Here is a 19,826-nt window from a genome sequence, read left to right on the forward strand (position 1 = left end):
AACTTTTTTATTTGATATCAATGCCAATCAGTTGCTTTAATCTCACATGAACTGAAGTGGTGCATACTGAAAGGGACTCGGTCACAATTGAGGACAGTCTGTTTGCCATCTCTCTTTCATAACCAACATCCAGCTATCATTTGCACATTAAATAATAATAAGTGTACTGGTGGCTATAGTGCTGGATATTTTTTTTTTAACTTAAGACATTATAAGGGAATTGTACTTCTTTTCTTAATTTTACTCTACTCATGTAACTCGACTGGGGTCTTTCAGTACAGATCAATTCTATTTACAATGGAGATGATTTTGTGTTCTAAGTTGCCACAAAGTTCATAGCATTGGAATATATTTTTAGTCTGATTTTTTTTGTAGCATCCCGCTTATCTTGCCTTGTAGGACACCTAAATAAAATGGTGGTAGAAGTAGGGCAGAACACTTCTTTTAAAAATTTCCATTTTGCTTGTTCCTGTCTTTCCAATTCTGTTTTATTAGTCAAGGAATTAACTTTTTATGTAATAAAAATCAGTTATATTTTGTAAAATATCCTTGTATTCAAGGCTGTAGCTTCATGGGAGGCTCCAGTGTCTTGCTGCACATTCAAATCAGATCAATGTTGCATGTAATGTCTAGTTGGTTAATACCTGAATATGGATGTCAGTGGCCACAGGCCATAACACTGTTGAGAGCTAAGTTTATGGCAGCCAGTGATTAAATGAAGCCGTCTCCAGCCACTTATTGCCTCTGCAGTTTACAAACTGTGCCCATTAACTATCACAACAGACATGCTGCAAAATATTTGATAAAACCTTATGTGCATGAATGACTGTGGTAAGTAGGAGACAGTGCGTTGCCAGATAATGAGCTAGGTCTCACATTTGTGGACTCAACACTACCTAAGTATCTGTAGATGAGTATACAAGGGTCACACTGTGAGTTTTGACACACGAGGACTAGACAGTGCTGTTGAGATGTGACATAACCATCATTTTTAAAATTTTTGTTTGGTATTGTTAGATCAATGGGAGCTCAGAAATTCTCAAAGTAGATTGTTTACAGTGTTGTGAAAAAACAGCAGCTCACATTGCTTCATTCAGATTTTGCCAGTCGATCACCTTCAGGAAAGTTTGTTTACAGTCTGAAAGTCTCACCATGGTCATGCTTCTGGCAGCAAGGAAGTTTGTGAAGGTCACCCAAAACTGGGTGTTATTCCAAAACACCATGCGTGATGTGATCAGAGGAGTAGCCATCAGATAGAAAGCAAGTTTGATTTTGCACAAACACTTGGCTATTAAAAAAAATATGTTTCTGGAAGATTTTGTGCAATTTCTTTGAAGGTGAAAATTGGCTTTATCAGTCAGTTGGGTCAGTTGGTTGTAAGGAAATGCTCAAAAAAATTTGACTAAGAAATGCAAAATGCGTACACTACATTGCAATTGGGAACAAAACTTAGATATGTTCTTACAGGCAGGAATTTAAGCAGCAGTCAAATGTTTAGGTGTCCTTTCATGAACAAAGACTGACAACAGTGGTTCATTCATGAAGCAGTTCCGAAAGCATTATTACTTGTTTCTGTGATTCCACTGGACATGACGTGACAGTTGTTTTAGTAGATCATAATACGGTTAATGCTGAATGGTATGCAGCAGTTTGTTGGCTTCAGATCATTGACAAAATTGGGAAACATAATCGAAAACATTGCATCTTTCTTCATTCTGACATTACCATCTGTCACATGCTAGATTAAATGGTTGATTATTTGATGGAAGAAAACATTGAACTAATGTATCATTGCCTATATTTGCCTGATTAAGTAAGCGCCTAATGCTTTAGTTTTGTTTCCTTATGTCAGATGTGTGGACCATGATTTTCATTGCTAAGAAGTTGTTGACTCCTTCCAAAACTATTTAGAGATACCAAAATAGAATGGAAAAAAATTTTCAGGATTGCTATCAATGCATGAAAAATTGTAAAACTTGAATGAGGAATATTCTGAGAAACAATATAATGATTTCTAGTATGAACAAAATATTCTTTTTCTTTTCCAAACAATCCTGTTTAGGAACATCCGCAACCGAGCATTATACCAGAAGTTGAAAATACCGCTACAGTTGTAAAGTTCTTTTACTATCAAATGACCAGTTTCAGGTTCTTATACGCCCATCTTCAGGTGTTGTAACTTGATGCTGTGACCCCAGAGCGCCACAGTGGACGTGTACGAGGCACAGTGTGCTACCTACATAGCAAAGCATGCTTTGTGCTCACAGGTAGCACACAGCACCTCATACAAGTCGCTCTGGGGTCACAGCACCAAGTTACAACATCTGAAGATGGGCGTATAAGAGCCAAGCATATAAGAAGCAGTTACTACAAAGTTTCATTGCTGAATGTGCCCTGCACAAGCGTGTTATGAACTAAGGAATAACCAAGCGTAGACTGTACGTGTTTAAATGAAACGTCTGTAATAACAAATACAGAAGGCGGATACCACTGAACACTTTAAATCAGGCCTCTGTAATAGTGTGTATATGGAAGTGTTTAATCTCTACATGTCACCTAACACATGAAATATATACAGGCATTTTCGTGAGCAAATAATAGTACATCATAAAAATGGAAATCGTGAAATGGCATCAAAACCTTCAGTACACAGTACCTGAAAGAACTGAAAGACAACACACGATTTGTGTGTGGCAGACCATAGTCCCTTCCACTTTGGTTGTTTGAGGGGGGCATGCCTTTAGTCAGCAATCCCCCAGGGGCTCAGCATTCACTTGCTGAGTACGGGCTTGGCGACCCCGGGGTCCTGAGCTGGGGACTGGTCTGCGCCGCCAGTGTCCTGACACCGTAACCCCCGGACATGCTTCAGCGACCACCGTACGGCGCGGCGGTGAAACGTTGTGTGCTGCGGGGAATGGTAATCTTGGCTTGACCGCCTGGATTGCGAGGAAGGCCAACCTCTATAAAAACCCCTCAATCTTTCGGTGTGCTCCGCGCCTAGAAGATGCATGGCTGTTGGGGTGGAACAGTCGCAAGCGGGCAACCTCTGGGGCACCTGCCGCACCCCAGTTGTATAAGGCTTACTCAGGCACGCGGGGCTCTGTCTGAGCGGACTTTTAGTTCCCTAGCTGCTCGTGGGACCACAATGGACCCTTCGACCTCTACTTTTCCCCCTACCAGTGGCTTGGGTGGGCCGCTGGTTGGAAAACACACCCAATCGAAAAAGCGGCTACGCGCTGCGAGTCCTCCAGCACCTGGTGTTGCTAGAGATTTAACAGAATGTAGTAACGGAGCACATGCTGATCATCAGAATGTGTTTTTGATTATTAAAAGGAAGGAGGGTAGCTTTGAGAGGGTTTCTCCCTTTTACATCCACAAGGGTCTTGAGGGAATTGCAGGAACGCTGAAATCTGTAAAGCGACTGCGCAATGGGACTCTGTTAGTTGAAACTTCTAGTTCCCGTCAAGTCGCTGCCCTTCGGAAAGCAAATTGTCTAGGAGAGTACGCTGTCGAGACCGAGCTCCACTCCACTTTGAACTATAGTAAGGGTGTTGTGACGTGTAGGGACTTGGTGGATATCCCCATAGACGTGCTAAAATCTGAGTGGGCTGACGAAGGAATTGTTGACGTGCAGCACATTATGAAACGAGTCAATGGGGACCTCGTCAAATCTGACTCGTTTATTCTCACATTCAGTTGCCCGAGACTCCTGGAGCATGTTAAAGCGGGGTTCTTACGTTTGTCCGTACGGCCATATTTCCCCAACCCAATGCGCTGTTTTAAATGTCAGCGCTTTGGGCATACTACGTTGGGGTGCAATGGAATAGCCACGTGTGGTAAATGTGGTCAGCCTGCCCATGACGGAGCCGATTGTTCCTCACCTGTGAAGTGCGTGAATTGCTCTGGGAGTCACCCTGTCTGGAGCCGGATCTGCCCCATCTATCTCGAAGAGCGGAAGGTACAGGAGATTAAAACCTCTAAGCGCATCCCCTATGGTGAGGCCAAGAAGATCTTTAAGGCCATGCAACCTCCTGTTTTTTCCACATATTTCGCTTCCGCTCTCAAAAAACCGGTACAACTGGCCACTGTTGCTACACAAACGGAGGTTGCTAGTGTTAGCACTAAAACCTGCGCTTGCCAGTGCACTTGTGCTGCTGCGGTTGTTTTGCAATCTGCTTCTCTCCCCACTACATTGGACAAGGCCGTGGTTGCTGACATTGAGGTACTTCCAGCCTCCCCCCATATGGCGCCTTCTGCCCAGGCGAGTCAACCTCCAACTGTTGACAAGGCTCTGCATTCCAAGCCCCCCAAGACAAAGCCTCAGAAGCTGAAGGTTCTGCCACCTGAGGAGACTAGTCAGCGTCGGTCCGATGATGATGCCATCGTACTGTCTGACATCTCCCGTGGGTCGTCATCGGATCTTATGGACATTGATGTCGACCGGGGGCGGTCTTCTCGCCCCAGGAATAAATCTCCGGCCAGTACGGTCTCTCCTCCAAAGCACAGAGGCAGGGTGAAAGTTCAGCCACCCTGATCACTGGCTCCCATATTACAGTGGAACCTGAATGGTTTCAGGACGCATGTGGCCGAATTACAACTCCTCATACGAGAGTGCCCCTTGTGCTTATGTCTCCAAGAGACACATTTTCGGGCCACTGATTCTCCTTCTTTACGCGGCTATACCGCATATCGAAAAGATGATCTGACGGGGCAAAGGGCAAAGGGTGGTGTTGCAGTTTTTGTCCGTGATGTGCACCCCTCATCTGAGCTCCCTCTCGTCACCGACTTGCAAGCAGTTGCAGTTGACATTCTTGTGGGTCGGAGGCTCACAGTCTGTTCTGTTTATTTACCACCTCCGGATGCGATAGACACTGAGGCTCTCACGGACCTTATTAGCCAACTCCCTCGCCCATTTCTTCTTCTGGGGGACTTCAACGCTCATAATGTCTTATGGGGCTCTCCGACTACTTGCCCCAGGGGTCGCATTCTGGAAAGCGTCATGATGTCTGAAGAACTGTGCCTCCTCAACTCTGGTGCTCCCACTCATTTCTGTATTGCTTCCGGATCGTCATCGGCTATTGACCTTTCCTTTTGCTCTCCTGCACTCGCGGATTCTGCTCTGTGGGAGGCTGCAGCTGACCTCCATTCTAGTGACCACTTCCCCCTCTGGATTCGCCTCCTGGATGAGGCTGTGGCATTACCAGTGCCGCCCCGGTGGCACCTTTGCAGAGCTGACTGGACACTTTTCAGCCAACTGGCTGTTTTGGAACACCGTGCCAGCGTCCACGAATGGGTAGACCATGTTGCAGCCGTGATCTCTCATGCTGCTGAATTGTCCATCCCACGGTCATCCGGTCATCCCAAGAGGCGTCCTGTCCCTTGGTGGACCACTGAGTGCCACTCAGCCATCCGCGCCCGCCGTGCAGCACTGCGCCGCTTCAAGTGCCGTCCCTCAGCTGACAATCTTGCGGCCTTTCGAGTGGCAAGGGCCAGAGCGCGGCGGGTGATTAAAGAGAGCAAACGACGGTCATGGCAATCGTTCTTGAATTCCATCTCTCGCTCCACTAGTTCTACGAAAGTATGGGAAGCCATCAGGAGGATTTCCGGGAAACTCAGCCAGCTACCTGTCACGGCTTTGCTGCATCAGGGATGTCTCCTCACGGCGCCGAGAGACATTGCCCAGACACTGGCCATGCATTTTGCGGAATCTACCGCCACTATTAACTGTGATCCAGATTTCTGCCGCTACCGCACTGCCGTCGAAAGAGGTCACTTGGACTTCCGATCTCTAAATTCTGAACCCTATAACTGCCCCTTCACAATGTGGGAACTGGATTCTGCGCTGTCTGTGGCTCATGATACTGCGCCTGGTCATGATCAAATCCGGTACAGCATGCTGCGGCACCTGTCGCTGCCATCCAAGGAAGTTCTCCTGAACTGTTTCAATATGATATGGTTATCTGGCACGTACCCTGACTCGTGGAGGGAGGCAATTTTGATTCCCCTCCTCAAACCAGGGAAGGACCGAACGCATCCCAGTAGTTATCGGAGTATTGCCTTGACGAGCTGTGTTGGGAAGACGTTGGAACGCATGGTCAACCGCCGCCTGGTTTGGCTGCTCGAGACCAGGCAGCTCCTTAGCCCCTCTCAGTGTGGCTTTCGGAGATGTCGTTCCACTATAGACAACTTGACCCTGCTTGAGGCCGCCATCCAGCAGGCCTTTCTACGTAACCAGCATTGTCTAGGGGTCTTCTTTGACATTAATAAGGCGTATGACACTACTTGGCGCCGCCTTATCCTCAATCAACTCCATGAGTGGGGCTTTCGTGGCCGTCTCCCCATCTTCATTCGGTCCTTTCTTTCTCACCGCCTCTTTCGGTATCGGGTTGGTAATGTGCTATCGGATTTGTACGTGCAGGAGAATGGTGTTCCTCAGGGCAGCGTTTTAAGTGTCACCCTCCTTGCCGTTGCTATTAACAGTATCACGTCCACTATCCGGAGTCCTGCCCAATGCTCCTTGTTTGTGGACGATTTTGCTGTTTTCTGTTCTTCCTCCAGTCTTGTCAGTGCTAGTCGGCAGTTACAGCTTACGATAAAGCGCTTAGAGGCATGGACTGCAAAGACGGGTTTTACCTTTTCTGCAGACAAATCTGTGTGTGTTCATTTTAATCGTTCTCGGCGTCTTTTTACCTCCCCTGAATTGCGTCTGAGGGACACCGTTCTTCCTTTTAGAGACACTGTGAGGTTCCTGGGCCTCACTTTTGATTCCAAGTTGTCGTGGTTGCCTCACCTTAAAGACCTCAAGGTGCGGGCCCTGAAGGCACTGAATATTTTGAAGTGTCTGAGCCATCGGTCCTGGGGAGCAGATCGGGCGCGTCTGCTTCAGTTTTATAGGGCTTTCGTCCGATCGCGTCTTGACTATGCTTGCACCGTGTATGGGTCAGCAAGGCCTTCGTATCTGAAGATCCTTGACGCAGTACACCATGAGGGTATCAGGCTGGCCACTGGTGCTTTCCGTACCAGTCCCATCCCCAGCCTGTGTGCTGAGGCAGGGGAACCGCCGCTCGCCATCCGGCGGAAACTCCTCATGGTGCGACGGGTGTGTCATTTCCTTGCCTGTCCTACCTCCCCTGCGTACCCTACCGTTGCCCGACCGCCTATGGAACGTCTCTTTTCCAGTCGTCCCAGGGCAACAAAACCATTTGGGATTCGTGCCAAGCATTTGCTTGAGTCCCTTGGTGTGGAGCGTGTGGCCCCCCAACGACAAGGTTTTACTCGCCTGCCTCCCTGGTTGCTCCAGAGGCCCAGCATCCTTTTAGACTTGTCGGAGAACCGGAGGAACTGCACTCCGGCGTTTGTTTTTACCTCCTTATTTTACGATATTTTAAATCAGCATCCGGACCATGTACCTGTATTCACAGATGGCTCTAAACAGGGGGACACTGTAGGTTGTGCTGTTGTTTTCCCTGATCGAGTCGTCAAGTTACGGCTTCCTGCGGTGTTTACCATCCTCGATGCCGAATTATTTGCAATACTGCGGGCATTGGAGCAGATGAGATGTGTTCCCAGTATTAAGTTCCTCATCTGTTCTGACTCCCTGAGTGCCCTTCAGACCATTCAACACTTGTACCCAGCGGATACGGTCGTCCAGAACATCCATGATGCCCTACTCCACCTGCAACGGCAGGGGAAGGAGGTTTCTTTCTGCTGGGTGCCGGGGCACGTGGGTATTAGGGGCAACGAACTGGCGGATGTGGCTGCCAAAGATGCATGTTCCCTCCCTCACGTTGTTGAATGTGCCGTCCCCCTCCATGCTGTAACCTCCCTTTTGCGTTTTCGTGTTATGCATCAATGGGAAGAGGAGTGGTTGGCAGTTTCTGACAATAAGCTGCGTCTGGTAAAGGCCACTACGCGACCATGGCGTACGTCCTACCAGTCATACAGGCGGGATGAGGTCCTCCTCACTCGCCTCCGCATTGGACACAGTCCCTTCACGCATGGTTTTTTACTCCGGCGGGAGGACCCCCCAATCTGCAGTGCTTGTGGCGTCCAGATTACTGTCCGCCACATTTTACTTGACTGTCTTTTATTCTCTGACCAGAGGGCGGTGGTTTCCTTGCCACCGGATTTGCCCTCTATTTTGCAAGACGACGCAGCGACTGTGGTTAAGGTTTTACGGTTTTGTGTCCTGTCCAATCTGTTGCCTCGGATTTTAGGGAGAAGGTTTTAATGTGCTGCTGGGTGACTGGCTCACCCAGTTTTTAGGTAAGAGGTCCGCCAGTCACGATTACCTCCTTCTTTCACTTCGGTATCTATTCTCTTTTCCTTGTGTTTCCTTTCCTTTTTTTATTGTGTTTCTTCTCCTCTTGTTTTGCCTCTGTATGTGCGCATTTGGAACTGCGTCAGGCCTGTGTCTTTTAGCCGTTCTCCTTGTTCGGCGTCCGTCTTCGTCCCTTCACCGCCTGTGTTCCTGTTTCTATGCGCTTGGGCGCTGATGACCACGCTGTTTAGCGCCCGTAAACCTCAAACACACACACACACACACACACACACTTTAGTCAGCAACAACTTCCTGCTTACTGACATTACTAATTTCAACTCGCCATCATTGTCACCATCACTTTCCACACCGTGCTCGTGCAGATAAACCCTTCTCTGTGCGAGAGAGGTCAAAAGGAGCATTGATAGGGAGTATGAACAAGATAGAATTACAGTTCTGGTGTTGCCAACATTGGCCATAGTGCAGACACAGCTCATACTCTCCCCCCCCCCCCCACCACCACCACCACCACCATCATCCTCACCCTTCCCTCTTGCACTCCCTGCTATTAGGCAACCTGCCGAACAAACTCAAGAATCAGCCCTTACAGACATGGCTTTACCGGAGTTAATTGTGGCCAGATCTCCTTCCCTGTTTGGAGCATCTTCAAGTGATTGTGTTAAAAAATTCTTGAATTGCAAAGGGCCCATAGAATCTAGGCAACAATTTTAGCTTATTTTTTCTGAAGCTTTTCTCACTCTCCTGAAATTCAGGGCAAATACCTTGTCCCCAATTTGGTAGCTGTTAGGCTGTCGCCCACTCATTGTATCATGTGGCTACCCTCACATAACCCTTCTGAATATTCCTCTTGGCTTTCCTCCACTGTCAGCCACCTGCTGAGCACTTTTTCTTTCAGGCAATTAGTACTCATGGACCTTAAATTGTTCACTGGAGTTGAGATTTGGTAACATAGAAGCAAATTTCTGAGTGTGGTCTGGTAGTTCTGGTGGCGCACAGTGTTAAATTTCATGGTTAAGAAAAGCAGTGAATGATCTCATTGACTTCGGTCTTTGGTGTAGTGTGCTACAAGGGCAGATGCGAGGTTCTCTCAGTCCCTTCCATGTATGAGGGGTTGGTACAATATGGCATGGTGGTGGTATTTCGTACACCCATTGCACCACAGAATTGCTTGAATTATTGTGCTGTGAATGCAGTTGCAGTGTCAATAATATGGACTGTGGGGGGAGAAAGGTACCAAATATATCTTGCAGTTTCTGAATGACATCCTGTATGGTTGCTCTTCCAGTTGGTAACACTAGACAAACCAGGTAAATGTGTGCACCACACCTGTGTGTGGGACAAACATTTCAGTTCTTGTTATCCACATGTGGCCATATAAATTACTGTATGATCCATCCTCTTGTCTTATATACCCCACCGGAGGCTCCTGAAAATATTTGAGTGGTAATGGGACCAATTATCCAAGCGCAACTATCTCAACACCCCTACCCTCTGGGGCCTCACCACTTTGTGGTGAGTACATGCTTAGCTTCATGGGGCCCTAGCCTTTACAGCACTACTTCCTCTTTCTGTGGTGCAAAGCTACACTTCATCTCTTACTTCCTCTGACTTTCTGTCAAATAGTCTTTTTGGTGCAGACCCTGCCTTGGTTTGGCCATAGTGCCATAGTGTCTTCCATTAACAATTATATGGTCCATTATTGGGTTTGACCTGCCATCTTTTCCAAATTTTACGTAAGTGCGTATTGTGCAGGGAAGGTTGCCCACTGCATTGTATGCTCAACGTCTTTACCCTGCCACCCTTCCTACTTGTTGCCACAGTACGCCCAAAACCCAGCATGGTAGCCATCCCAGCGTGGAGCGGTTGTCAAATACTTATGCAGCGGTAACCGCCTGACCACACAGGGGATCACACTGTTGGTGCATGCACTGTACACTGCCCATGTATGCCATGGAGATTGTGCCCATCATGTTTGGGGTACGAAGGCTCCCAGCAATTGATTACTGGCCAGGTAGCCATTGCTGAGGGGAGAGCCCCCATTTGAAGTAGGTGGCACTGTGACGGATAGTTCACACATGAAACGACTTAACGCTTTCTCTCGCTCCTCATCACATGGCACCAGCGGTCTCTTTGAATGGAAAGACCTCATATGGTGCAACGAAATATAGTTCCAACGCGTTCCCTTCTTCGGCCATACTGTGGGAGGAACATAGGATGAAATGACAAGGAGAAAATACTCCCTTTGATACCTGATCCGTACCAGGACTGAAGGGGACACCTTTTTGGCCACAAAGCCCTTATATTCTATTGAAGACAAATATGGGGCAGTTGCAGGCATCTCTAAGGTGACGAGCAGTTCACTCTGGATTAAAACGTCATCTCCTAGCCTGTCACAGGCACTGCTCTCTTGTGAAAAGTTGGGTGACATTCCTGTGACTGTCACTCCCCACAAGAGTCTCAGTAAGGTCAAGGGCACAATTTTTTGTCGTGATCTTATTTTACAACATGGCAGTGAGCTCCAGACCAACTTGAGCGATAGGGTATGCATTTCATCTGTCGGGTCCACAAGGGACCAAGGGAAAACAGAGTTGTTACTGGGGCCTTCATCTTGGCTTCTGAGGATGATACTTTACCTGAGAAGGTCAAGGTCTACCAGTGTGATGTGAAGCCTTATCTTCCTCCTCGTACGAGATGCTTCAAGTGTATGAAGTTCAGACAGATGTATTCTTGTTGCACCACTTCTACCCCTTCCTATGGGGAAGTAGACATCTGTTGCATGCAAATGTTCTTTGTGCCCCTTCCCCCATCTGTGTAAGCTGTTGGCGTGCTCCATCCTCCCTGCTCACCAAATGACTCAGTTTTTAAGCATGAGGAGAAAATTCACAAGTACAAGACCCTTGACAAGCTCATAAAAGGTCAGGAAAGGTGAGTGTCTTAATACCATACAAATGACACAATGTTATGCTACGGCCTCAGTGTTGTTGCCTGGCCTGTTGGTACTTTCCTGCATTGTGTGTCTTACAGTGGGCTCTCAGAGCCACCTGCTAATGACTGCCTCTCCCCCCCCCCCCCCCCCTGCCCCCATTGAGGCAGTTGGGGGCCCTCCTGGTGTTTCCACTACACCCAGTTTGGGAGCATTGGCTCCCTGCCTGCCGTGGACACTGATCCCCATCCCCCCAGCCGGAAGCACCTCATCTTCCTGTGGCTTCTCTGGCTAGGAAAAGGTCCATCAAGGCTCTCCCTCCTACGGTTTCTGCTGGTCCACAACCAGATGCCAGATCATGGCTGAAGCAACCACAGGCTGCTGGCCGTTGGACTTCTAGTTCTTCCTCTACCCCTGAAACCAAATCAGGAAAACCTTCTCAGTTCTCATTTTCTGAGGAGGAAGAGGAGGAGGAGGAGGAGGAGGCGGCGGACAAAAGGAAGTCATGTAAGTTGAAGAAAACACTGGTGGTCCCCACACTACCACTCTGCATGCACTCCTCCTATGCCCAAGGTGGAGGTCCCAATGGCCACTGAGGCACCATATCTCCTCTGGCAATGTGCTACAGAACATATGCCAGTGGATCTCCTGATGTCACAAGTGATGGCAGCACGTGATCCGTGGTCGTAACGTGACCAACCCCAGTTTCCAGGCCCTTCGTGATCCCATAGTATGCAGTCTGATCCTCCAGTGGAATAGTAACAGATTTTTCCACCACCTGACTGAGCTATGACAGCTTTTAAGCACTTACCCTTCATTCTGTATTGTCATCCAAGAAACATGCATTTCCAGCAACTCGGACCCCTGCCCTCTATGGCTTCTGAGGTTATTTTAAGAATCATACTGACTATGAGTAGGTATTGGATGGAGTTTCTGGACTCATATATAGTTACCTTGTGCCTCTTGATATGCCTTTGAAGGCAGTGGCTGTTCAGGTAAGGACACATCAGGATTTTACCATCTGTAATGTTTATCTGCCTCCCAATGATCTTGTGTCCAAGAATGTACTGTCTCAATTACTTTCTTGGCTCCCCCCCCCCCCCCCACCCCCACCCCCCCACCCATTGATCTTCCTTTTGCAGCCCAGCATTTCCCCCATCTATCCACTGGAGAGTCCATGATCTTCCTGCCACTCCTTCAGTGTTTCTCCCCAGGACAACCTGCCAGATGGCTTCTCTGCAATGCTGATTGGGATAGGTTCACTTCTGCTGTTGTCCTAAGCTGCAAGGCAGTATCAATGCAGCTGTTCAGCATACAATGGCAACTCTTTTGACAGCTAACTGAGGCATCATGTCTTTTTCAGGATACCACCGTTGAAAGCAAGAATCCTGGGAACAGTGTGTTTCCACCATGTGTTTTTCCACTGCAAGTATGAGTAAAGATTAAGATGTCTCTATACCTTCCAGTCTGCTGTAGGTGTACCAAATACTTCCTTAGATGGTTCCATTTACACTGATCCAGATTCAGTCACGAACTGTTTTGCTGAGGGCTATGATTGTGCACCTGTGTCTGAAAACCACCACCCCATCTTTCGGCTAATTAAACTGTAGGTGGAGCAAATACACTTATCTTTCACTACTCGCTTCATTGAATGGGAACTCTCCAGTGCCATAGCCCATTGCCCTAATATTGCTCCAGGGCTGGACCGCATCTACAACCAAATGCTGAAATGTCTCTTAGTGGATTGTCAGTGTCATGTCCTTGCCCTCTTCAGTCGTGTCTGAAACTAGGACAAGTTCCCAGTGGCAGGAAAGTGCATAGTTCCGATGCTAAAACAGAGTCAGAACCCCCTAAAGATGGACAGTTATCACCCAGCCTACTGTACCAACATTCTGTGTAAGTTGCTCAAATGCATGGTGAACAAGTGGCTGAGTTGGCTTCTACCCGGGGCCTTTCGGCTGCATCTAAGGGTGATTTTTGCAAAGGCCACTCTGCTGCTGATAATTTGGTTCATCTGGACTCCACCCTCCTGATGGCCTCTGCACGTCCTCAGCACCTCGTAACTTCTTTTTCAACCTACAGAAGGCTTATGACAACATCGTCACCACGTCCTTACTATGTTAAGTGAGTGGGATCTCCAGGTTCACTCCTGATTTTTGTCAAGAACTTCTTGTTGCACCACACATTCCAGGTTCAACTGGGTGCTTTATTCAGTACCCCCAGCATCCAAGAGAATGGCGTACTGCGGGGATCTGTACTGAGCTCCCCCTCTTTCTGATGGCCATCAATGGTCTAGTGGCAGCTGTGGGGTCTTTGGCATCGCCCTCCTTATATGCTGACAATTTTTGCTTTTATTATTGCTCCTCTAATGAGGATGTTGCTGAGCGTCACCTACAGGATGCCATATGAAAGGCACAGTCATGGGCTCTCACCCATGGCTTTCAGTTTTCAACTGCCAAGACTTGTCATGCACTTGAGCATTAATATTGAGGTCACCCATCTGGCTACATGACTGATCTTTCTGGGCATGACCAACATACAGTTGAGCACCTGCTTGTCAGTTTCTAGGATGAATTGCCTATGCTCAAAGTAGTACTTAATTTTCTTCTTACCACATGTGCAGTATGTCCAGAGTTTATAATTCAGAGATTTAATAAAATTTCTGTAAATCATTCAAACCTCTTGAAGCGTATGTTCTTTTCCTGCAAACTCACAAATTGATGTTCTGAAAAAATGGCTATCCTGGCAAATACGGGTGCTTCCCTCACATTTCGTAAGATGGGATACCGTCTGATTGCTTCAACTCTTTCCAGATTGATACCAATGTCCGCCATTAGCTTGTGGTCCAAGAATATTGGAGACCATATGGCCTAAAAACTTCATGATAGAACAAGCGAAGTCACCTTTTTTTGAATTAACGCGAAGCTCTGCCCCCCTCCCACCCCCCCCCCCCCCTCAATCTAAGAAAAACTTCTCTTATGTGGTGAATCAATATGTAGGATCAGTTCATCAAGATAATGAGAGACATACTGAAACTTGATATTGGAAGATGCTGCAGCCACTAACTATGAGAGCACAGCTGTGCCTGTAGTCAACCCAAATGGTAAATGATTAAGTTCAGACAGGTTCTAATCTGTGTCAGAAATGCTGTTACATGCTTAGATCCTTCTTCTAATGGCATTTGATAGTATGCCTGATTAAGATCTACTGTGGTAAATATCTTTGCATTCATAAACCATCCATCATAGATATAGATAATATCACCACCTTATTTAAGTCCCTGTAGTCCACAACTAGTCAATGTCCACCATTAGCTTGTGGTCCAAGAATATTGGAGCAATGTATGGTGACTTACATAGTCATGTCACATCTTGTTGCATAGAGTGCAGCTTGATTAGGTTCATGATGCTGTGTCGTTACATACAGCTTTAATATCGATAACCTTAGAGTTCCTTCATATGGCAAATAGAATACAGTTTCTTATAGTGTACCGAAACTGGCACTACAAATTTTCACTGCCAAAATGCGCCCAGCTCAAGTGTTCTATGAACTAAGGAATAACCAAGCATAGACTGTACATGTTTAAATGAAATGTCTGTAAGATACACATACAGAAAGCAGATAAGACTGAACAATTTAAATTGGCAAATGCCTCTGTAATAAAGTGTGTACACAGAAGTGTTGAATCTCTACAGTGCATGTAGCTTATGAAATGTGAAATGGTGACATAACCATAAGTACACAGTACCTGAACGAACTGAATGTCCAGCACGTTAACGACACAGTTTCTGTGCATCCAGCTTATTGGCATTCTGTAAGTGTCCAGTGTGTTTGTGCCAGGCATACACAAAGGTAGTCCTTTGGCTGATAGACCATGGTCCCTTCCGCTTAGACACAGCCGAGTAAACACAGTCTATCCGTGTTGGGTGTTCTTTCAGTAAGTGATGACTTTCTGCTTGCTTGCATTACAGGTTCCAATTCTGTTGCTGTCACCACCTCTTTCTCCCCTGTGCTCCTGTAGATAAATCTCAATGTTAGAGAGGTCACAGGCAGCATTAATGGGGAGTATGACCAAACTGAAATACAGTTAAGATGTTTGAACTAGGCCAAGGTGCTTAACATGGCACAACTTATTTTCCATTTTTATTTGTGCAAAATGAAATCCATTTTGTAATGCCACTATATTATGAACTGACAACTGCAACTGAACTTGATTTGATGCACAAAATTTTGCTAGTCAAAGTTGATTCCATATCACAGTAAAATTAATGTGTAATCTTTCTTTATACAAAACAGATTTCAGAGTTCAATTTGATTGGAGTTAATTTCCTTATGCTATTCTATGATCAGTTGCTTGCTGCAATTTCCCCTTTGAAAGGAAGGACGTGGGTAAAAATTGTGTGTTTACAATACTTCCAAAAAATTAAAAGTAACAGTAATTTAAATTTCCACCCTTTAGTTTTGATTGTGCTGTCCTTTCTCCAATAATCAGTGTCATAAAAATTAAATTTCTTTTCGTGTTTGTGACACACTTGCAACAAAGGGGACATTTAGTATCATTTTCAAGCCAAAAGCAGAATTATCTCACATTTTAGTTCAAGCATGTGGATTAGATATTTAAACTGAATCACTTCTTCCCAAAAAAAAGGCAATTTAATAAAATGAAATTACAATGTTATATGGCACAAAGGAGAAATTTTGTGATAGCTATTAGGTAAAAGTAAACTAACATCTTTTGTAGGAATCTTATTTCACTGTCTACAAATTTTGCTTGCATATTTTAGTATATTAATTATAACATTAAGACTAATAGGATTTTGTTTTATGTTTATTTCAGAGTGGGCTTATTAACATAATGTGTGGCTATGGCGTCCAAGAGCTCTCGGTGAGTTTCATTTATCATATCATTTGTTGTAGGTTATGGTAACTTGTCATTTTAATCTATCAGAAGGATTTCAAAAGATGATGTGAAGTTGTGTAGAGGAGAAGGCAAGTGGACAAAATTTCCTGTCAGAAATTTAAGTGATAAACAAAATAATGGACACATTTGATAGTTATTTGTTTGTTACAAGTGTGTTGACAGTTTAGATTTTATTCACCTTGTATTTGTTTTGGACCAGTTCCAGACAGTGAACATTTTTAAAGTGGATTTGCTACACATTTTGAGAGACAGGGCTATTTATTTTGTGGTATCTGCAGTTATTAATAAATCATTTAGCTTAATTTTTGTAAATTTAACTAGCGGAAGAATATTCCAATTTCACGAAATGTCACATTTTTTCAACAAAAGTAATTTTGTGTAAGGCTGTTTACATAGATCTCTTTCAGTAAATTTGTTGTTTGGACATAACATTTATTTACATGTTAATTTAACAACTTAAATGTTGTAAAACAGATTGGTTAACATACACTTAAAAGCTAACTGTGTCTGTAAATAATCTAGTCATACATTAGGACACATGACTTACTGTAAGATTGTGCAGTAAGTATAAGGTTATAAATTTTGCCCAAAACTATGTTCAGGAACAGAGTTGATGTGTAGGTAAACAAATGAACATTTTTGTTTCTGCATAATATGTACCTTTCTTGCATAACAAGGTTGTGTAGCAGAGAGTTAAGTGTCACTTTTCCACACGACATTGTAATTGCACAGACAAGTAAATCTTTTCTTGGTATTCTGTTTATATACACATTAACTTCTGACTACTTCTGTTAGTAGCAGTAAGGTGTTTATACAGTGGCCACAAACCATTCAGGTTGGTTTGCTGCCATTAGATATAGTCCGAAGATTTTCCTCAAATTGGTAGACTTGCACATGCAGTAACTGTTCCTTCCACTCCGCCCCCCACCTGCCCCCCCTCCCCCCCATCTCCCCCTCCCCCCCATCTCCCCCTCCCCCCCATCTCCCCCTCCCCCCCCATCTCCCCCTCCCCCCCATCTCCCCCTCCCCCCATCTCCCCCTCCCCCCCATCTCCCCCTCCCCCCCCCACACACACACCACACACCACACACCACACACCACACACCACACACCACACACCACCACCACCACCACCACCACCACCCACCTGCCACTGCGCTTGGCAGTCTGTAATCCTTGCACATCCCGTCAAAGTGTGCTCTTCTCTCCACACAGCCATGCCAAGTTATCCCTCTCCCTTCCCCATCCCTTTCCAGATTACTATTCACGTGACAGCCTCATCCTGGCTGGAGCTGCTAGCAGTGGCAGCCGAATGTGCGTTAGGTATGTTTCTGTGAATGTGAGTATGTTCCCTTTGCTGAGGAAGGCTTTAGCTGATAGCTGCATGTGTAACAACAGTCTTTCTGTTATGCCTGTCTGCAACTCAGCAGGTTCTCTTTAAGATGAGTAGCAATCTGTCCCATTCCTTACATTGTTGGTATTCCAATGTGGAGTTTCCATTGTTTGAGTTTGCCTAACAGCTTTTCTTCCATCCCACAACCTTGTGTTATTTTGCTTTGTTACTATGTGTAAAGCACTACACTTCTCATTGTCCGTTCTTTCTCTTCCTTCATGTATATTTTCATCACCTTACAAATTGCACATGTGCTGACTTCAGAGCCACCCTGTGTCAATGATCTCGTCCAAACACCACAAATAAGTATGTGACCACTCAGATTGTTGGTGCAGCATCTCATGCCCCAAATTCCTCCCACCGATAATTATAATTATTCATATTGATCATACTACTTCCTCCTTCATCCTCGTGTATTTTCACATTTCATTTTCCTCACATACCTGTACCACATAAACTCCCACATCTGTATAAATTATTTTCCTCCCTCCCCCAAATCTGTGTGTGTCTTTGCACACCTGTTATGCAATTTTACTGACCTTTTTCTGTTATCCAGCTGCTCCCAATAACTCAGTGCTCTTTTACCCATTTTGTACATCATTTCCTATTTTTCCAGTGCCATCCCTGCCACAGTGGACCACTGCTGTATGTTTCTGCACCAGTTCAGAAAAGTATCCCTTTCCTTGACTAAAACCCAGTCTCACATCATAGTACTTAAATGCTACCTAAACCATGGACTCCCCTCCCCTAATGGTCTAAACATAAAACTTCCTTTGTGTGGGACCCACCCCTCATTTCACAGTGACTTCCACCTTTTCAGATTCTGCCAGTCACTGTCCCTCACAAACCTGGTATTGCAAAAGCGTGTTTCCATGGAACAGGCATCCCAGAACCACCTCTGCTTGCTCCACAGTATACTGCTGCTGTAAAATCGCTACCACATACGTCACATTTCTGAAATTAAATCCCTTGCTCTCCAGCACCTGGAAGAACATTCCATACACCACCTCTACAAATTATCCAACCTGCTGACGTCCTACTGCCGTCTTGGGTCACCACTGTCCAACCCCTATCATACTCACAGTGCTCCTCCCTGATCATCACCCTTATAGCAATCAGACCTTGCCTAGTGGACCATTTCTACTCACCACATCCTCTAAAACTCCCTACCAACACTTCAAATCTAGAGCCCAAACAATCCTGGAATATTGTTGTTAACCTTTCCACCAATATTCTTAGCCCCACAGAAACTTTAGTCCTGTCCAAAGGCCTCACCTTTAGCCCTACGTCCAATTTTAACCATGCTGGATGTGTTGGAGACATTCTCCCCTTCTCCCGATCCCAGCAGTCGAAACTTCAACCAAAGCTGACAATTCCAGCACTGAATCATGCTTCTCCTAGTTCGTATCACCATCCAATTATAATCCTCCTCAACTCCCACCTAACCACACTCCGATCACCTTCCAGGAATTCCTTACCCTCAACATGGCCTCACCACCCTTCCCCAGGTCCCTATCTAAGAATCCCACCCTTTCAGCAGAGGAAAGAACAGCCATACACAGTCTCAAAACAGATTCGGATCTAATTGTCCCTGCTGACAAAGGTTCCACCACTGCTGTGTTAAGTCACAGTGACTGCCAGGCAGAAGGCCTCCGTCAATTGTATGATTTTCCCCATCTGTAAACTCTGCCAGTCATCCCATCCATACCCCACCTTCTACATGCTCCCCAAAATTCACAAACCCAACAACCCTGGATGCCCCATTGTAGCTGGTTATTGTACCTCCACAGAAAGGGTTTCAGCATTCATTGACCGCCACCACCTCCAACCAATTGTTCGTAATCCAGCCTCCCACATCAAAGATACCAACTCCTTCCTTCGACGACTATCCACTATCCCCACCCCTTTTCTTCCTTGTTCCCTACTGGTCACTGTTGATGCAACTTCCCTATATGCCAACATCCCTCGTGCCCATGGTCTTTACACAATTGAACACTACCTCTCCCAATGTCCTTCAGACTCCAAACACACTACCTCATTTCTCATTCACCTAACTTACTTTATCCTAACTTATAACTACTTCTCCTTTGAAAGGAAAGTATACAAACAAATCCATGGCACAGTAATGGGCACTCACATGTCACCCACCTATGCCAGCCTGTTTGTGGGCCATGAAGAGGAACCCTTCCTAGTCTTCCAGAATGCTAAACCCCTGACCTGGTTCAGGTTCATTGATGGTATCTTCATAATCTGGACTTCAGGAAAAGAGACCCTTTCCTCATTCCTTCACAAAAACACCACCAACACC

The 19,826-nt window shown here is 45.8% G+C and overlaps 1 protein-coding gene across 1 annotated transcript in view; it reads left to right on the forward strand.

Moving 5' to 3' along the window:
* The window catches only part of LOC126354202 (tetraspanin-33-like), a 68,772-nt gene that overhangs the window by 25,198 nt on the left and 23,748 nt on the right, over window positions 1-19,826 (forward strand). Inside the window, exon 5 of the mRNA XM_050003659.1 lies at window positions 16,042-16,089. Coding sequence (XP_049859616.1) covers window positions 16,042-16,089 — 48 coding nt within the window. The remainder of the gene's footprint in view (window positions 1-16,041; window positions 16,090-19,826) is intronic.

The sequence above is a fragment of the Schistocerca gregaria genome, chromosome 3, assembly GCF_023897955.1.
Source record: "Schistocerca gregaria isolate iqSchGreg1 chromosome 3, iqSchGreg1.2, whole genome shotgun sequence".
NCBI lineage: Eukaryota > Metazoa > Arthropoda > Insecta > Orthoptera > Acrididae > Schistocerca > Schistocerca gregaria.